This window comes from Mastigoproctus giganteus, chromosome 9, assembly GCF_048544385.1.
Source record: "Mastigoproctus giganteus isolate SK-2022 chromosome 9, ASM4854438v1, whole genome shotgun sequence".
In the NCBI taxonomy this organism is placed as follows: Eukaryota; Metazoa; Arthropoda; class Arachnida; order Uropygi; family Thelyphonidae; genus Mastigoproctus; species Mastigoproctus giganteus.
The window spans coordinates 19,473,961-19,493,804 of record NC_143583.1 but is presented as its reverse complement, the minus strand read 5'-3'; the positions used below and the strand labels follow the sequence as shown (position 1 = coordinate 19,493,804).

Sequence of the window (19,844 nt, the reverse complement as noted above, 5' to 3'; positions counted from 1 at the left end):
ATAATAGTTGCATGTAACTTTTTATTTGTTCATAACAAAATAAATATTTAAAAAATGCTGTTTTAGTAGCTTTTATTTTAAAAAAATAATTAATTCTGAAAACACATTTTAGACAAATATTAACACAACACTATTAATTTCATTCAATAAAAAAATAGTAAAATAGGACCAGGACATAATCTATCAGTAGAAAAAGTTAATGATGCTGTAAAGCAGCTATCATCTTTTAAAGGTGTAAAAAGGGGGTTCCAGTCAGTGGGTGTACAGGTAATATAGATAAGCATTTATCTGATGATACAAGCCAAGTAACACTTGCACACATCTCAAGAGTTCTTGTTTGTTGCTGTAACAGCTGATACTGGCAAGATTTGTTGAGAGTAGCAATGTTCTAAATGAATGGGAAGCTAATGACAGGAAAACAAGTTTAAATAACTTCAAGGGTGTCAGGGTAATAAACTTTACACAAACACTTTGTCTTAAATGTCTACAGTAATGTGAGGCGTGAAAATGAGATGAATAAAATGTCATGAATAAAATAGGTAAATCAAACTCCTAGTTAGAACAATGTGGAGTTCAACATAACAGATCTAATGGAAACATGGTGTCATTCAGAAATAACAGATGATGAGTTTCGCTATGGTACAAATAATGTATTTAGGAAGGACAGATAAAGACAGAATAGACAGAGAGATATGGGTTAGGTCACGCTTCTTCTCAAATGCAGCTTGAGCATAACAAAGGCTTTCCAAGATTCAGAAATTATGCATGCAGGCATATAATCTGAGTGGTATGAAATAATTGGATGAAAAGGTAAATTGTGAGTGGGGGGGGCATGTTACAAACCAGAAGACTGTGAAGAGTATGATGAGAGCCTTTACATGCAGACAGAATGGGTAAGCAGGTGTGAATGTCTTATTATGAGTGATTTCAAGTACCTACTTATTCACTGCAGCAAATGGAGGAGAAACTCACTACTGGTTACAAAATTTTAAAATAAACTAGATCAATGTTTCCCAACCTGTGGTCTATATAATTTATTAAAGTGGTTTGCAGGACTTGACAATAAGACAGCTTTTTTTGTGATAGCCATAATTCCATTAACAGTGATAGAAAATATGAGTATTTCTATAACAACCTAACATATACTCCACATGCTAAGTATGAAGTACATATCACTGTATTCAAAAAACAGTTAGTAATATATATCTGCATGCCTTATTTAATACTTTTTGTGGTCCACAGCCTCTACCTCAAGTATAAGTGGTCCATATCAGGGAAAAAAATAATAAGTTGGGAAACATTAGGACTATATGACTATTATTTGCATCAGCATGTCAGAGAAAATAATAGGGATAAGAATATCTTAGAGAAAGGTTGCAGTTGTCAAAGGCATGAGATTTAATTTCAGGAAATGGGACTATGACAGTTAAAGACGACACAATGTATTGGTAGATAAAAGACTGAAGATGAATACGTTAGAATTATGGAGCATCTTTAAAACAACAGTCACACAAGCCACGAATGCATATGTACCATTAACAAATATAGCACGAGGCAGATGATGACAAGATGGTATAGGAAAGTTACAGTGCAATGAAAAGCACTGAGGCCTATAGCACTACAAGTAATGGTGCCTTTGTAGCCAGGTGGGCAGGAGCAGCAGTGCTTAGCACACGCTTCTTGATTAGACCGGGGTTCGAGCCCGTGACCATTAAATACGGAGGATGCGGAAAGGTCAGGAAATTAGCACTGCATATCAACGGAGAAATATGGCATTAGTTGCTAATGCTCCTAAAAACCAAACAACAACAACAACAACAACAACAAATACAAGTCAATCTAAACTGGTATCACAGAAAAGGTGAGGTCGGCAAAAGATAACTATGAGAAATCGCTGTCCTCAGTATCCAATTACAGTTGACCTCTTTGTCTTGGGGCTGTTTCTCCCTTGTCTGCTTGTCCTGTTTAGCTTCTTTGTGTCCAGCAAGGCGTAACTGTTTGTTTGTTTATTTGGTTTTTAGGAGCATTAGCAACTAAGGCCATATTGCTGCGGGGGGTATGCGATGGTCATTCCCTGACCTTTCCGCATCCTCCATATTTGGTGGTCACGGGCTCAAACCCTGGTCTAATCAAGAAGCGTGTGCTACGCACTGCTGCTCCTGACCACCTGGCTACGGAGGCGGCCGAAGATATAACTGGAGAATTCTGCATTATATAGATACCTAAACAAGTTTTTTTTTTTAACTACAGCATTTACCGATAGAAGAAAGAACTATAAAGTTCTGAAACATTTGGAGTATTGTTATGTACAGCTAATTTATTAACTAGCTATACATTACAATTATGTTCAGAAAATGCACCATTAGATATGACCATTAGTAGTAACATCTGAGTGGGGATATCAGTTTAAAAAAAGTTTGACAAATGCTACTATATATACTTATGGTGACACTTTCAAGAGATCAGTCACACAATATAGGAGTAAATCCACACCACCCTTCAAAGTAACAGCAAAGCATGAGCATCATTTTGCCAGCTAAAGATGAATTCACTGTATGAGGGTTCCTGCCAGCTAAATATGAATTCACTGTATAAGGGTTCCTTTAGATCAGTGGTTCGCAACCGGTGGTTCGGGAACCCCTGGGGGTTTGCAATAGTGTTCCAGGGGGTTCACACTAAAAATTCTGTAATGGCATCTGCTTAGATTTACAAAGGTATATTACTGTAAACTACAAAATATAACTAATAATAAACAATAAAGTAAAATAAAATTAAATAAAAAAGTAAAGAATGCCAAAGAAAGAAACCACATCTCCTACAATTCCTTATAATTACTTTACTATCTTACAGTATATCATGTTAAATAAATGTTTTCAATACTAAATTTTTTTTTCATTCTCAAGGATCATTGCAGTAGTAGTAGTGGCATGTGATGCAAGAAAGCAAGTGAATGAGCTTATGCAGCATCAGCCAAAAAAAAAAAAAAATCACGCCATTCCCTCCAAATGCCTGTCCAGTTCCTCCTTAAATTTATTTAACCTATCAACTTCCACAACGACAGATGGAAGTTTGTTCCAGCAATTAACCACCCGCTGGCTAAAGGCAAATTTCCGCACATCTATTCTACATCCGTCTTTTCTTAATTTGAATTTATGCCCTCTTAGGTTCGTAATCTGAACACGTGGAAGGATCCCATCAGAATTCAGCTTGTTCTTGTTCAACCCATTCAAGGCCTTATACACCTCAATCAGATCACCACGCAGGTGCCTAGTCTCCAGCCACTGCAATCTGCAGAACTTAAGCCTCTCTTGGTAAGAGGATTCCTTCATTCCCCTCACCAATCTTGTTGCCCTTCTCTGTACGTGCTCAAGCAAATCTACATCCTTCCTAAAATGAGGCCTCCAGACATGTATGCAATACTCAAGGCGTGGCCTGACCATTGCCTTATACAGAGAGACAATCATCTCCTTTTCCCTGCTAGCAAAATTCCTATATATCATTGACAAAACCCCATGACCTGCCCTGGCAGCCTGTCTGCATTGCTCAGAAAACTTCATATCTGACTGCACAATTACTCCCAGGTCTTTTTCATTTTCTATCACCTTAAGTGTAGTACCACACAGTTGGTACATTTCTCTGGGGTTACTTCTACCCATATGCAGTACTTTGCATTTGTCAAGGTTAAACTTCAGTTGCCACTTCTTAGCCCATCTGCCCAAATTATCTAGATCCTGTTGCAGTAGCACACTGCCATTACTGTCATTAACAACCCTGCCAACCTTTGTATCATCTGCAAACTTCGACACTAAGCCTGATATACCTTCATCAATATCATTGATAAATATACAAAACAACAGAGGACCCAACACCGAACCCTGTGGGACTCCACTAATAACATTAGTCCACGAAGAGCAGCACCCATTAATTACCACCCTCTGTCTTCTCCCACTCAACCATCCTTGTATCCACTGTAGCAACTTACCCTTAATACCATTCTGCTCTAATTTGTACAATAGTCTTCCATGCGCAATAGTGTCAAAAGCTTTCCTGATATCTATGTATAGGTACTTTTTTTTTGGAACTTATAGTACTTAGTGCCATGCATGGGTTGAAAAGATGAAAGAAGATACTTGATATTAGACTTGAACTTCTGTAGATTGTAATTTTCAGAAAATATGCATGAAGGAAGGTTGTTCCGGGAAACAGAAGCTGAATAAATAAGTGAGGAAGATGAAAAGTTGGTACTGTGAATTTGAACAGTAAAAGGATGTTGTCTGGTTGCGGTACATGTTCGGAATGCTTTGAGAGAGAGAGGGGGGGGTGCGGGAATTATAGAAGCCAATTAGAAGAACAGTGCCCATGCAAGTATCTATAGAAAAGGAATGCAACAGAAACAGAAAGTCTGTGAGATAGAGGGTGGAGAGACTCTGTTACAGATGAAACATTAATTAACCTAACTACCTTATTTTGAATGGAATCTAGAAGCCTGAGAGAGAGAGGTTTGGGGGCACAATATTCCATGGTAAGCCAGATTTGCGATTTCCACAGAGTCAACAACTGTTTGAAAGAAAAGTAACGCCAAGAGCAAATGAGAAAACCCAGTTTATTAGATGCAGAGGAAGCAATATTTGTAATGTGCTTTATGCCAAGAGAGATTAGAAGTCAGGGTAATCCCCAAGATCTTGCCTAAAAATCAGAGCATCATTGAAGATAAGCATAGGAGCAGAAGAATCCTTTTTGCAAGATATAAGACAGGACTGAGGTTTAGAAGGATTGAAATCAACTAAGTTATCTTTGCCCACTGGAGAATTACCTGGAGATCAGCATTTAAGGATTTGGCAGTGGATACTCGAGAAGTTGAAGCTGTTTGAGCAGGGCAATCTTTCTCAAACTGGAAGCTGGAATGCAATGTGCTATCATCAGCAAAACTACGGATAGGATTTATGGTCAATGGAAGAAGGTCATTAATATACAAGAGAAAAAGGGAAAAGAGTGAGAGAAAGAACAAACCTTGGGGAACACCAGCATTAGTGGAGAAGTTAGAAGACAGAGAGCCGTCTACCATCACCCTCAGTGAGCGGTCAGAGAGAAAACTGGATACTCAATTACAAAGAACAGTTTGCAAACCATAGGATGGAAGCTTATTTAGAAGACCTTTATGCCAAACATAATCAAAAGCCTTTGAAATGTCAAGAGCAATGACTTGAGTTTCACGAAACTTTTCCATGGAATTTGTCCATAGATGGATAACATAAGCCAGAATACCACCAGTGGAACGACACTGATGGAATCCATACTGGCCATCGTTGATCAGATGAAAGATTTCCAGATAGTTTAAGAGTTGGCAGTTAATTGATTTCTCCATTACTTTGGAAAGAGTATAAGTAATCGCAATGGGGCGATAATTAGATGGAAGGGATTTGTCACCCTTTTTAGAAACTGGCTGGATATGATCAAATTTCCAAGCAAAAGGAAAATCGCCTTTGGAATAAGTGAAACAAAATGACACAAAATCGGGTAAGTTCAGGGGCACAGGTTTTCAGAACAAGTGGAGAAACACCATCAGAACCTGGAGATTTCTTAGCATCAGATTCATCAAAACCTTCTGACATCCTTTTGACGGAGGCACTGAATGGAGTGTACAGTACTGGAAATGGTCTGAGGTGATTTACCAAGACCATCAATATATTATTTGGAAGAAAAATAGGATACTAGCAGGTTAGCTTTGTCTTTAAGGGTTGATGTGGCAATGGAACCATCTGGTTTTGACAGAGCTGAGAACACAGTTGGGCAAAAATTGCAGCCAATAGCTTTGGCAAGAGACTAGAATGCTCTGCTACCATTTGGACAAGAAGCAAGTTTTCAACTCTTAGCCTATTCGAAATCTAGTTTGGACCGATTAATAACTGCTTTACAAAGTATAAATAATATATTTTAATTTAATTTAATTAAAATATAATTTTATTATATTTTTAATATAATAATTTTAAATTTAATTTAATACCATAATAATTTTTTTTATTTAATTTAATGTCATGGTTTAATTTTCATATATTTCTCATACATGTTTTTATATTACCCCATAACCTTGGCAAGCCCCTGGCCTCCTGGCCATGGCGGGGATATATATTATATATTAAAGGGCGGGGATATATATTAAAGATATATTTATCTTTATTGTACAATAAAGATTTCTTCTTCTTAATACTTAATAATAATATTTATTAATATGCAGTGTCGCTTATAGAAATGTAGTACTGGAAATATTTTATAATAAAAATTCAGAAATATTATACGATTTCAGAGAATATAGTGGTTCACATTAAAAATATTGTGTTGAAAGGGGTTCACGATAAAAATATAATGTTGAAAAGGGTTCACAAATCAAAAAGGTTGGGAACTGCTGCTTTAGATGATACTGACAGCACTCCCAAACAAGATCTCTGAAGTTCAAACTCTTGTTAGATCCAAACTGTCTTGAGCTTGTACTAAAATTTCTTTTATGCTTGGAAGTGGACGATCAGTGGTCAACACATGTATGTGGACTGGAGTACAAAAACGTAAACACTAAACTGCCGTATCAGCTGGGAAGAGTCATGCCCATGCTATGCACTCAAGCCCTTTTCCATGATCAGAAATTGCCAATATGCTGTGAATGTAAAACCAATCAGACCATCGCATAATTAATCTGGTAACAACTTATAAGGTTAATTAGCCATGTTCTCTTAACAAAAATGCCATTTCACTCATATAATTCCATTCCTATCTTGATCCTGCAGTACATCCTTAATTTTCCTTGCCACAGAAGCATGTTTACAAGCATGTAATTTCACTCTTGGAAACTCCTTTGTGAATTAGAGGTATCTGCACATCCTGATCTGCTGAAACTCCACCTGAATCAAGAAATGCATTATAACAGACAAGGGTTTGACAATTTTTCCTGCTGCTTCCTTTAATATCACTGTATATCCACCAGCTCCTCAATGCTCCAAAAGAGCTTTCTGGAGAGTATACTTTACATTTATAAAAATAACCACTCCCTTTTAAAATTGGCCAAATAATAGGATTCCATAGTGACCCCAGAAATGTCCCCATATGCATAAGAATGTTTGATAATTTCATGTACTTACTAAGCATAGTTGCAAGGGATTTGTAACCTCACAAGGTACAGCAAACAAATTTAACTTTCTTCATTAAATACGATATGAAACATTCCCTTTAATTTAATTTTATTCTTATACCATAAAACTGAAATGCTGCTAACAGGGGAAAATATCAATAAATAAAAAATAAATAAATTCAGACATTTATTACTAATTAATAAAATAATATCAACTAACGTAAATCTAAAAAAAAAAAAAAAAAAAAGTTTCATTACTCACCTAAAACCATAATTAATATTTTATCAGCTATCCAAAATTATGTATAACTTCATGCTGTCCAGGCTTGGAGCCTACCTCTAGTGTTGTGGAAGTGGGTAGTTTGATAAATTTAAAGGAGGAATGGAAAATAACTGAATGTTTTTTAAAAGAAAGAACCACTTCATGAGACATATAAGCTAAACTTTTTTTTTTTTTTTTTTTATTATGAAAACCCCAAACACGAAAGGTATCAAAACCTATAGTACTTAGTACCGTGCATGGGTTGAAGGAGAAGTATGGGGGGAGGGGGATGCCGGAAACTTTGCTCTAGAGACTAAACATGGGTTTCACCACTTCAAGCCTCCAATAAGCAAAGTGGTGGTATTTCACCGGTTGATGAAAGTCATCTACCACCTTGAGTTTTACTGAACTGCAGATGCTGCTCCTAAATATTTTTAAAAGAAAGGTCAAATGGGAGCACAATAACTAAATATACTGCCTGACATAGTGATATACAAAGATGAAAGAATAATTAATACAATAAACAAAAATAGATAGGCAGACTGATGAAGTTGGCACAGCAGAGAGGGACTATACATTATTGCAGATATGCCACAGCAGGTCTCGGGAGGTTTTAAACCAGGGAAGAAAAACTTTAATTTATCTAAATTTATATTTTTTTCATTTTAAAAAAAGCAACATAACCCCTTATCTAAGTAAACTGAGAAAATTATAGAAGTTTTAAGAAGAAACATCTGTGATGAAATAAATTTAGCTATATATCGCAAAGAAAAATTCTTTAAAAACGGTCTATTATATAACATAAAAGAAATGCATCTGAAAGAATACCATTTCAATTCTTATATTATGTTCTATTATTACACATTAGCAATGGGCAAAGGAAGAAGAATTAAATTAACATATCTAAAATATTGTTTCTAACTTCTATATTTATTTTTACTTCACTTAAATATTTTTCACAATACAAATCTTAAGGATTTCATAACTTTAAATAATAGTAAACATTTAAAAAATGACAATTAAAAACATTCTACAAGAACCTTCCAGAACACTCTCTCTCTCATTCTTCAAATAGGCATCGGGGGTTGGGAAATTATCACTTAATAACTGCATTAAATACACCAACTACTATATATGACAAAGACTAATAAAATAAAATTAAACATAATTAATTAAATTAAATGCACTGATAAAACCATGGAGTTAAAAGCAATAAAAATAATATATAAAATTAAAAATATATAAATATTACAGAGTTAAAAGCAATAAAAATAATATATAAAATTAAAAATATATAAATACAGGTAGTTCTCGACTTTACGAGTTAATTCGTTCCTAGCGCGCGCTTGTAAAGCAAAAACTTGTAAAGCGGGAATTTATTTGTCATAGACATAAGGTTAAAAATAGGGGTTACGTTTTCAACAATGAAATTGGTTAGGTAATTAGTTTGTTTAAACAATGATTGATTTATCGAAAGAAATGAAAACGTAGCCTGTAAAATCAAGCAAATTATAATAATAGATAAATTATTTACGACTTACAATTAAAGAATGTTTATTCTTCACCATCATCATGGACTAAATGCACACTCGTTGATTACTCATTATTGGCTTGGCACTCGTTGGTTTGTTGTACAAGGAGTCGTCTTCTTCAAAAATGTTTCAAAAGGCGTTTGTTTCCAAGATAATCTTCTCTTTTAATTATAAATTTCACGATTGCACGTATAAGCATTTTTTAACGGCACACACAAATTGCAACTAACATGATTAGTGTGGAGTAACAAGTTTTCATAGCTTAAAAAAAGGAAAGAAGAGAAGATTCTGAAATTTTATTTAAGTTTTTTATACGATTTAAAATTTCAGTAAAGGGGAAACAACATTTCACTATAATAACGTAAAAAACCACACAATTCCAGCTATTGGTATTTTCACAAATGCAAGAAGATCGAGTTTACTACCCGTTTATAATTACGTGCAGTAACAGAAAAGTCCAATAAACCGGAAAGTGAAAATTGTTTTATAGTCATGAAATGTGCTTTAGAAAAATATCACAAAGGCATTCAAAATTGATTCTTATAATGGAACATATGATAACGATGAAAGTGTAGCGCATTTTAATGATTTGATTGGGAACTAATACAATTTACAAACCACACTCACGACCTTTTACATGGCTTTAAGATCACGCTCGCGACCTTAAAAATTACATTTTAGAGAGATAAATAGCTTAGTTATACAGCGAAAATTTCAACTTCCGAGATCTTGAAACAAATTACCAAAAAACAATGTGTTATTGGGTTCACATTACGGTATTTTAACGATACGATGGTGTCTCTGGAACTGATTAATATCGTAAAGCAGAGTACACTATTGTATAGCTATGCACGTGGTTTGGAATGCGGTATTTCGAATGCGGTATTTAGAATGCCCGATTCGAGCCTCAAAACAGAAAAACCAAGTGCAAACTACTCTGGTTAAAAAGGACATTGTTTTATTAGGAGACTCCATTGTCAGGGAAACGGGGAATATTTTTTGTAATAAAGATAGGTGGAGCAGAACCAGAGTATGTCTGCCAGGAGCAACTATTGATGATGTCACCAACAGATTGTCAGATTTTAAAGGGGGTAAAGAAAATATTATTATTCATGTGGGGACAAACGATATTAAACGTACACGATCTGACGATTTGTTGGAAAAATACAGGACCATGCTGAGGAAATGTCGCGAGCTAGGCCATAATGTCTTTGTGTCTGCAATTCTGCCCAGACACGATAGGAGGGATTATATGTTAAGAGCCTTGTGGATTAACTCAAGACTTGAAGGAATCTGCAAGGCTTTAGGGGGTAAATTTCTATCAGCATGGCCCACACTTGTAGGTAGAAGGAATTTGTTTTGTAGAGACGGGATACACTTAAACAAAGGTGGTGCAAACGTTTTTGCCAATATTATTGAGGATACCTTAAAGGTTCAGGGAAACTGCTAGTTAGGGGGGATGTGGGTAATACTGACATGCGTTTATCTGATAATATTGGTCAAAGTAACTCTTGCACATACCTTAAGAGTTCTTATCTGTTACCACAACTGGACGTATTATCTAGATGTTCTGGGGGCAAAGACGTTTCACGTGAGCGGGTAGCTAATATCAGGGAAGAGAGCCTAAAAAACTTCAAGGGTTGTGTTAAGGTTGTTAAATATACAAGAACAGTAAATCTTAATTGTTTATACAGTAACGTTAGAAGTGTTGTCAATAAAATGAGCGAATTCGAACTGCTGGTTAAAACAAGTAACGCGGACATAATAGGGCTTACAGAGACGTGGTGCCACCCGGAAATTGGGGATGATGAGTTTCAGTACGGCTTGTATAATGTATTTAGGAAGGATAGAGTAGATAGAAGGGGTGGTGGGGTAATGCTTCTTATCAGAAGCAGCCTGAGTGCGACGATAGCTTTCCCGGATTCAGACATTTCACATGCTAGTATAGAGTCTGTATGGTGTGAGATAGTTGGAAACAAAGGTATAATGCGAGTAGGAGTAATCTACAGACCAGGTGATTGTGAAGATTATGACAAAAGCCTCTACATGCAAATGGAATGGGCAAGTAAGCGTCAATGCCTTATTATGGGTGATTTCAATTTGCCTCTAATTGATTGGAGTAAATGGGAAGGAAACTCGACATGGGGAACAAAATTTTTAAATCAACTAGATGACTGTTATTTGTATCAACATGTCAGGGAAAGTACTAGAGAAAAGAATATCCCAGACCTCATCATCACACATGAATCAGATGACATAACAGGGCTGACAGTAGAGGAACCAGTAGCAGGAAGTGATCACGGAGTTCTACGGTGGATGATGACGAGAGAGGTAGCAGAAGTAAAAGGCAAAGGAATGGGTTTTAATTTCAGAAAAGGAAATTACGATGCCTTAAGGTACTACATGGCCTCTATTAACTGGGTAGATATCGCACAGAGAATGAATACATTTGAACAGTGGTATGCTTTTAAAACTAATCACAGATGCCTTGAATGCGTATATACCATTAAAAAAATACTCCACGAGAAGGGTTCCAAGTTGGATGAATAGTGAAGTTGCCACATTACTTGAGCAGAAAAAGGTGGCATGGAAAGATTACAGAGCAATAAAAAGTACTGAAGCCTATAACAGCTACAAGGTGATCTGTAATAGAGCCACAGAAAAGGTTCGACAGGCGAAGGCAGTTTATGAGAAATCACTAGCAAACAGAGCAAAGAGAGGGGATAAAGAATTCTTCACATATATAAATGCCAAGAAGAGCAGGACAAACCAGATCGGACCTTTACGTAAGGGAAAGGGGATAGTAATAAATACACCAGCTGCCGTTGCAGATGAACTCAACAGTTATTTTGCATCGATATTTACAAATGAAAAGCCTTTTGTGGCAATGGGAAATTGTGGGAGCGAAGTTAAAAAATATGTAATTAATGATATTGAAATTTCGCAAGATTATTTAATGAAAAAACTTTCGAGCCTACAGACCAGTAAGGCTCCTGGAGTTGATGGAATATACCCTATAATCTTAAGAGAGAGGCGGCAAGCGAGTGCATTGAACCATTGAGGCTAATTATGCGAGCATCACTAGACTCTGGGGAGATTCCCTTGGATTGGAAAAGTGCAAATGTATCTCCCATACATAAGGGTGGCTCTAAAAGTGAAGTTGGAAATTATCAACCTGTCAGTCTGACTTCAGTAGTAGGGAAAATCATGGAGGCAATGATCAAGGGTGGAATTCAGGATCATTTGGATCGAATTGAAATTCTCAAGGATACTCAGCATGGTTTTGTAAAGGGAAAATCATGTTTAACAAATCTGGTTCGCTATTTCGAAAGGGTCACTCACGAGCTGGATTTAGGGAATAATTTCGACATTGTTTATTTAGATTTCAGCAAAGCTTTTGACTCAGTCCCACATGAGCGGTTGCTTTATAAGCTGGAACAAGTTGGAATCAGGGGAAAAATCCTTAGATGGATAGAAGGATGGCTTCAGGGCAGGAGGCAGAGGGTTGTGATAAATGGTTATTCCTCAGATTGGGTTAAGGTAAGAAGTGGGGTTCCCCAAGGATCAGTATTAGGACAACTGTTGTTTTTAATTTTCATAAACGACATTGATGAAGGGATAGAGGGCGTGATGTCTAAATTTGCAGATGACGTTAAAATTGGTAGAGTAGTTAATGATCACTGTCAAGCTGAGCTTCTTCAGAGAGACCTAGATAGACTTCAAGAATGGTCAGAAAAATGGCAGCTGTGCTTTAATCCAACAAAGTGTAAGGTATTACACCTGGGAAACAGTAATCCCAAAATAACTTATTCACTTGGTGGAGTTCAACTAAACCCAGTACTGGAGGAAAGGGACTTGGGTGTTACGATACGGTCAGACATGAAAATCTCTGAGCATTGTAAACAGGTTGCAAGGAAGGCCCATGGTGTCCTATCGATGATCTATCGAACTTTTGCAAGTAGAGATAGGGACGTGATAATCCCATTATATAAGGCTTATGTTAGACCACACTTGGAATACTGTGTTCAAGTATGGAGACCGCACCTAAAGAAAGACATCGAGCTTCTTGAAAGGGTGCAAAGAAGGGTAACTCGGGGGTGAGATCGGCAAAAGGGCGTCCTTATGAAGAAAGACTTCGAATATGTGGGTTGCAGAGTTTGGAAACTAGACACCTTAGAGGAGATTTGATTGAGGTGTTTAAGGCTCTGAGAGGCATCAGTAAAATGAATGAGTACAAAATTTTCAAGATTATAAATGATGCTAGAACTAGGGGACATAAATTCAAGTTACGGGGGGAAATGTTTAGATTGGACTGCAGGAAGTTTTATTTTAGCCAGCGAGTTATAAATTGCTGGAATCAGTTGCCTACATGGGTGGTAGAGGCTGACAGTTTGGGGAAATTCAAAGGTCATCTGGATAGTACCTTCGGGTAAGGGAAGCGCATAGGATGATAGGTTTAATTTCCTTTTTATTTATATTTTATTTTATTTATATATATATTTTTTTATTTATTAATTATTATTATTTAGTTATTTATTTTATTTATTTTTTGTTTTTATCATTGTTTTGTTCGGTTTTTTTTTTTTTTTTTTGGCTGGTGCAGCATAAGCCATAGGCTTTCTTGCACCATGCGGCCGTTACTAATACTAATACTATTTATGAATGTTTAACATTCATTTTTTGCAATTAATGTTCATATTTTCGATTTTGTTGATACTTGATACTTGGGGGAAAAAAAACTTGTAAACCCGGGAACTCGTAAAGCGAAAACTCGTTTGTTGTTGTTTGTTTGTTATTTGGTTTTTAGGAGCATTAACAACTAAGGCCATATTGCACCGGGGTTATGCGGTTGTCATTCCCTGGCCTTTCTGTATCCTCCGTATTTGGCGGTCAGGGGCTTGAACCCCGGTCTAATGAAGATGCGTGTGCTACGCTCTACCACTCCTGCCCACGTGGCTACGGAGGTCCTGCGAAAACTCGTAAAGCGAGAACTGCCTGTATTACAGAGTTAAAAGCAATAAAAACAACATGGAAGCTTTATAGGAACAACACTGAAGCTTGACAAAAAAGGCAGCTGCCTCCACTGTCAACAGTGGAATATCCTTAAATTCTCTCTCCACATACAGTTAATAAATATTTCTGGATGCTTGTAAATGAAAAACATATCCAAAAGAAAAAAGTGATGATATAATATTGTTTTTAAATATTACATAAAATCAAGTTTTTACATACCTTTTATATTATTTCTATTCTTATTTCTAACTATCTCTGCTTCACCATCATCTTCACAGTTTCCCTTTGTAATTTGTGTTATACATAATTTTGCAAGATTTGAATTAGTTTCACTTTCTGTTTTTTTTTTAGCGGGAGACTGTTTGGACAAAACCTGCTTAACTTTTCCATCCTCTTCTTGTTCATCAACATTTTTAATTAAAGCCTTTGGTGATCCCCTTTTATTATTCACTACCTCTTCATTCTTATTTGCAACTGATGTCTTTGGAATTTCCTTTGTAATTCTAACTTTCTCATCTGATTCACTTTCTGAAGTGCTATCTCTGGTTATATTTCCTAACATATACCTAAATAAAAGTTTTACATTAAAATATGTTTATCATATAAATTTTCTTTTAAAAGTGATTTTTTTAAAATCACTTCTTTAACATTTTCTTACTCTGAAATTAATAAAATATAGAGAACTGAAGGCTATAAATTCAGGAATTACAAATGTTTAATTTTTTTTTTTTATTTTCACTGCACTAGCGTATCTATCACCATTTGAAGTTTGGAAAGCAGTTTCATAATTTTTACCTGGGAAAAAAAAAAAAAAAACAGAAGGGATTGATGGAAAAGAAGAATGTTTATTTTAAATCCAGATTCTGGATTTGAAAAGCAGTGGAAACTTGTACACAAAAAGTTAACATATGAAAGTGATGTGCTACCAACTGATAAAATTTGTGTTACATTTATAAGAACATCTCTTTTTTCAGTAGAAACTTATACACCATTTAATCACATACAACAATAAAGTATTTCCTCACTGAACAAAAGAACACAATCTTTACCTCTTGTTTTTAGACTCTCCATGACCTTTGGCAGTAGAACTGCCAATGAATATGTCAGCTTCCAAAATGGAAGTGGAAGATTCATTTGTCTAACAAATTTAGACATCACATTCTTCAACATATCAAAGAGTAATGACCTCAGTAAATAGAGTTATTGTTGTTTGTTTATTTGGAGCATTAGCAACTAAGGCCATATTGCTCCGGATATATGCGGTGGTCATTCCCTGACCTTTCCGCATCCTCCGTATTTGATGGTCACGGGCTCGAACCCTGGTCTAATCAAGAAGCGTGTGCTACGCACTGCTGCTCCTGCCCACCTGGCTACGGAGGCGCCTAGTAAATAGATGCATAGCTGCCAAATTTTAACTTCAAAAAAAAAAAAAAGCTGGAGATCAGGCAACTGTAAGCAGAAGAAAAACAGGAGATTTCTGGGCTAAAATGGGATGGGGGGCAGAGTTTTTTTTTTTTTTTTTGCATAAAGCAATCTTGTTACAAAAACAGGAGGAAAATAGATTTTTCATAAAAAACGGAAGGTTTCTGTAAAATCCACACTACACTAGAAATTAAAATTCACTGACACAATACACGTTTATATTAAAATACAGACATAACACTTTACCAGTACAGTATACTTCAGATACAGTATTAGCTTACCCAAGATTTTTTTCCCCTTTGGATTTCTATTTGGATTTTCTGTTCGATGTCAACTCATTTTAATTTCTTCAAGAAAGGTATTGCTGTAGACTTCGTCCTCTTCAGAAATTTTGGATAAAACTTTTGTTCATAACAATGGCCCTGGCTATCTGGATCATTTCCAAAGCTTAACCATAAAGAGAAGAACTGAACTCGGTTTTGATTTCACACTAGGCTATATATCCTCTCACACTCAGCACTACTATGAGGAATTATTAAAATGCCAAGCATGACTTGAGATAATTTGCTATATTTCAAACTTCCACATGCACTTGTCAGTTGCCAAACAAGAACCACTGTACATTAATTCTTTCTTCTTTCATAATAGTGCCTGGTAGGTTCTCACACTTGAAATGACTAAAGATGCTGCAAAACAGCTATTTCTTTATTTTTGACCAATATCAAGAAGTACTGGAAGCTTCTTTATAAAAAATTTTCAAATTTCAAAGTGATGCACTGCTAACTGATGATATTTGTTCTATCTAGGTATTTATAAGAACATAATTTTTCAATGGTTACTTGTGGCACCATGTAGTCTTATAGAGCACTTTCTCACTGAACAAAAGAACTTATTCTAAGTGGCTATGCAGTCTGATTTTCATACACCAAGATTTAAATCCTATGACCCGGCTGCATATTATTCTTTCTCACTGAATTTATTATTTTTTTATTATAGAACTCTCTAAATATAAATAATTATATTAATAACTGCAGCAATTTAGTTTTAAAAATATAAAACATTTATATTTCCAACTTATTATATTAATTTTTTTTTCAGGCTAATACTATATATACATTAAAAAGTTGAATATCTTTACCTTAACACAAATTTTTGTGCATTTTTTTTTTAATTTTAACTTGAGTTTTATTTATCAAGAATTCCATTTTTAGAAAATTATAATTCAGCCATGAATGCAGATATTCTATAGAATTTTTTTTTCTATATTTATTACAACTATAGAAAAAGGGGTGGTTATTAATGGGCAATGCAGTTCTTGGACTACTGTTATTAGTGGAGTTCCCCAGGGTTCAGTGCTTGGTTCATCATTGTTTTCTATACTAATTACTGATATTGATGAAGGTACATCAAGCTTAATGTCTAAGTTTGCAGATGATATGAAGTTTGGCAATTTGGTTAATGACAATGTAACAAGGTCTAGAAAAATTAGGCATGTGGGCTGAGAATTAGCAAGTAAAGTTTAACATTAACAAATGCAAGGCACTGCACGAGTAGCAGCAATCTCAGATTAACACACCAATTGTGTGGTACCACACACAGAGTAATGGAAAATGAAAAAGAATGGGGTAATTGTGCAGCCAGACATTAATTTCTTTGAGCAATGCAGGCAGGCTGCTACTACAGCTCACAGGGTTTTATTGATGATATAGATTTTGCCAGCAGGGATAAGGAGGTTATAGGTTATTATTCTCACTGTGTAAAGCAATAGTCAGGCTGCATCTTGAGTACTGCATACAGGTCTGGATACCTTATATTAGGAAGGAAGAAGAGCTGCTGGAATGGGTGCAGTGAAGGGCAAAGAGAATGTGAAGAGAATGAAGGGAGTGCTCTTACCAAGAAAAGGCTTCGATTCTGTAAATTGCAACATTTAAGGATTAGGCATCTATAAGAATATCTAATTGAGGTGTTTAAGACTGAATGGATTGAGTAAGCTCAATGCTGATGGTGTCCTTCCTCTCAGTCAAATGACACATAAGAGGACATAAATTCAAATTGAGGAAGGATGGTTGCAAGATATATGCAGAAATTTTCCTTCAGCCAGCAGATAGCTGACTAACAGAACAAATTTCCATTTGGTGTTGTGGAAGTAGAGTCAAGAAAGAAGTATATAAACTGTTAGAGGGGATGGACAGATGATATTGGAAATGTTTTTTTTTTTTTTTTTTTGTGGCCAATGTATACAATCTTGCTTTCTTGCATCGTTTGCCACTACTAATGCTAATAATAACCATGTGCATTGCAAAAATTTTTAGAAAATTATAATGCAACCATACATAGAAATCTTCATTTCTACTACTACTTCTTCACAACTACTTCTGGGTGAATAAAAATCTTTTTTGAACTCTCTCCCCTTGTATATGCACTGTTAACAGCCAAATGAAAGTGTGCATATACAAGGGGGGAGAAGAGTTCAAAAAAGATTTTTATTCGTCCAGAAGTAGTTGTGAAGAAGCATCCTTACTCTTCCTTGATGGGTGATAATTATGCTACAGTATAAGGCAAAGGTGTGACATCTTCAGGTCTGGAAGCCATATTTCAAGAAGGACATGAATCTGTTGGAATGGGTGCAAAGAAGAGCAACAAAATTAGTCAGGGGCACAAATGGATACTCCTACCATAAACGACTTCAGTTCTGCAAACTGCATTACTTAAACTCCAATCAGATCTCCCCTGTGAAGAAATCTGATTGAAATGATTAAAGCCCAAATGATTGAAATGATTAAAGTCCTCCCAAAGGAACAAGTAGTTGTTGGTGACTCTATTGTCAGGGAAACGAGAAACATGCTTTGTAAAAAGGATAGGTGGAACAGGACCAGGGTATGTCTGCCAGGGGTAAAGGTTGATGACGTTGCAGAGCAGATATTATCTTTTAAGGGCACAAAAGGTGATATAGTTGTACACGTTGGCACTAATGATATTAAGAGTAGAAGACCGGCGGAATTACTTAACAAGTACAGGTCACTGTTGAAAAAAAGCCGTGAATTAGGGTTGAATTTGAAAGTGTCTACAATTCTGCCCAGACACGATAGGAGAGAGTATATGATGAGAGCCCTGTCGATCAATTCGGCCCTGGAAAGATTGTGCAAGGCTCAAGGGATAGAATTTTTTTCAGCCTGGACTGTACTTGTTAACAGGAGAGACTGCTTCTACAGGGATGGGATACACTTAAATAGAAAGGGTGCAAGAATGTTTGCTGATGCTATCGAGGCAGTGTTAGGTGGGTCGGAAAACTGCTAGACTGGGGGAAATACAAGGACTAATAGATTAACAGTAGCCACTGGCAGAGGTGAAAGTGATTCTTGCACTGCTTCTATTGGAATGTGCAACAGCTTGAAAAATAAGATGCACAATATTTCAGAGACTGCTGGGAGTCATTGGGGTACAAGTAAACACATGGGTTGTGTTAGGGTAGCTAAGAAAAAGAACAGGTGCATGTATACTTGCGTGTACACCAATGCTAGGAGTTTGGTAAATAAATTTGATGAATTTGAGGTATTGCTCAAAGCATCAAAGGCGAATATTGTTGGGATATCAGAGACGTGGTGTCACACAGATATAAGTAATGCAGAACTGGAATTTGGGGAGTACAATGTCTACAGAAAGGATAGACAGGATAGGAAGGGAGGAGGGGTTATGCTATTAGTTAAGAAATACATAAAATCCAAGGAAGTGAAGCCAGTCGACAACGCTGGACAGTGCAGTGTCGAGTCATTTTGGTGTGACATAAGCATTGGGAGATCAAAATTGAGAGTAGGAGTGTGCTATAGGCCTAATGACTTTGATGAGTATAATAAGAAACTGTACAGAGAAATAGAGTGGGCCAGTAAATCAGAGAGTTTTATAATGGGGGATTTTAATTTCCCAGATATTAACTGGAATTTGGGGGCTGGTCACTCACACACTAGCAAGGCTTTTGTGGATTTATTGGATGATTGTTAACTCCATCAGCATGTTCGGGAGGCAACTAGAGGGAGTAATACACTTGATTTGATTATCAGTAGTGATTCTTCATGCATTAAGAATCTGCAGATAAATGAACCACTAGGTGGCAGTGATCACAGTGTGCTGAAGTGGGATTTACTCAAGGAGGTAACTACCATTAGGGGTAAAGGGAAGGGTTATTGCTTTTGTAAAGGCGACTATGATGGACTGAGACAGTATTTAAATTCTATACAGTGGGACCAACTGATGCTGTTACCAACAGCAAATTCAAAATGGGAAGCATTCAAAGAACTTATCTTGGAAGCTACTAGGCTTTACATACCAACTAAGAAATATTGTTCAAGGTTTAGGCCTAAATGGATGTCAGATGAACTAATGAGACATATGGCAGAGAAGAAAAATGAATGGGATACATACAAATTAACACGTGACACAGAAGTCTATGATAGATACAAGGATCTGTTACCAAGTTACAAAGGAGGTTAGGCAGGCG

The 19,844-nt window shown here is 36.1% G+C and overlaps 1 protein-coding gene across 1 annotated transcript in view; it reads right to left on the bottom strand.

Moving 5' to 3' along the window:
• Nucleotides 1–19,844, bottom strand: part of LOC150080070 (DNA repair protein XRCC1-like) — a 179,056-nt gene that overhangs the window by 39,877 nt on the left and 119,335 nt on the right. Inside the window, exon 10 of the mRNA XM_090381651.1 lies at nucleotides 14,147–14,493. Within this exon, the coding sequence (XP_090237777.1) occupies nucleotides 14,147–14,493 (347 nt within the window). The remainder of the gene's footprint in view (nucleotides 1–14,146; nucleotides 14,494–19,844) is intronic.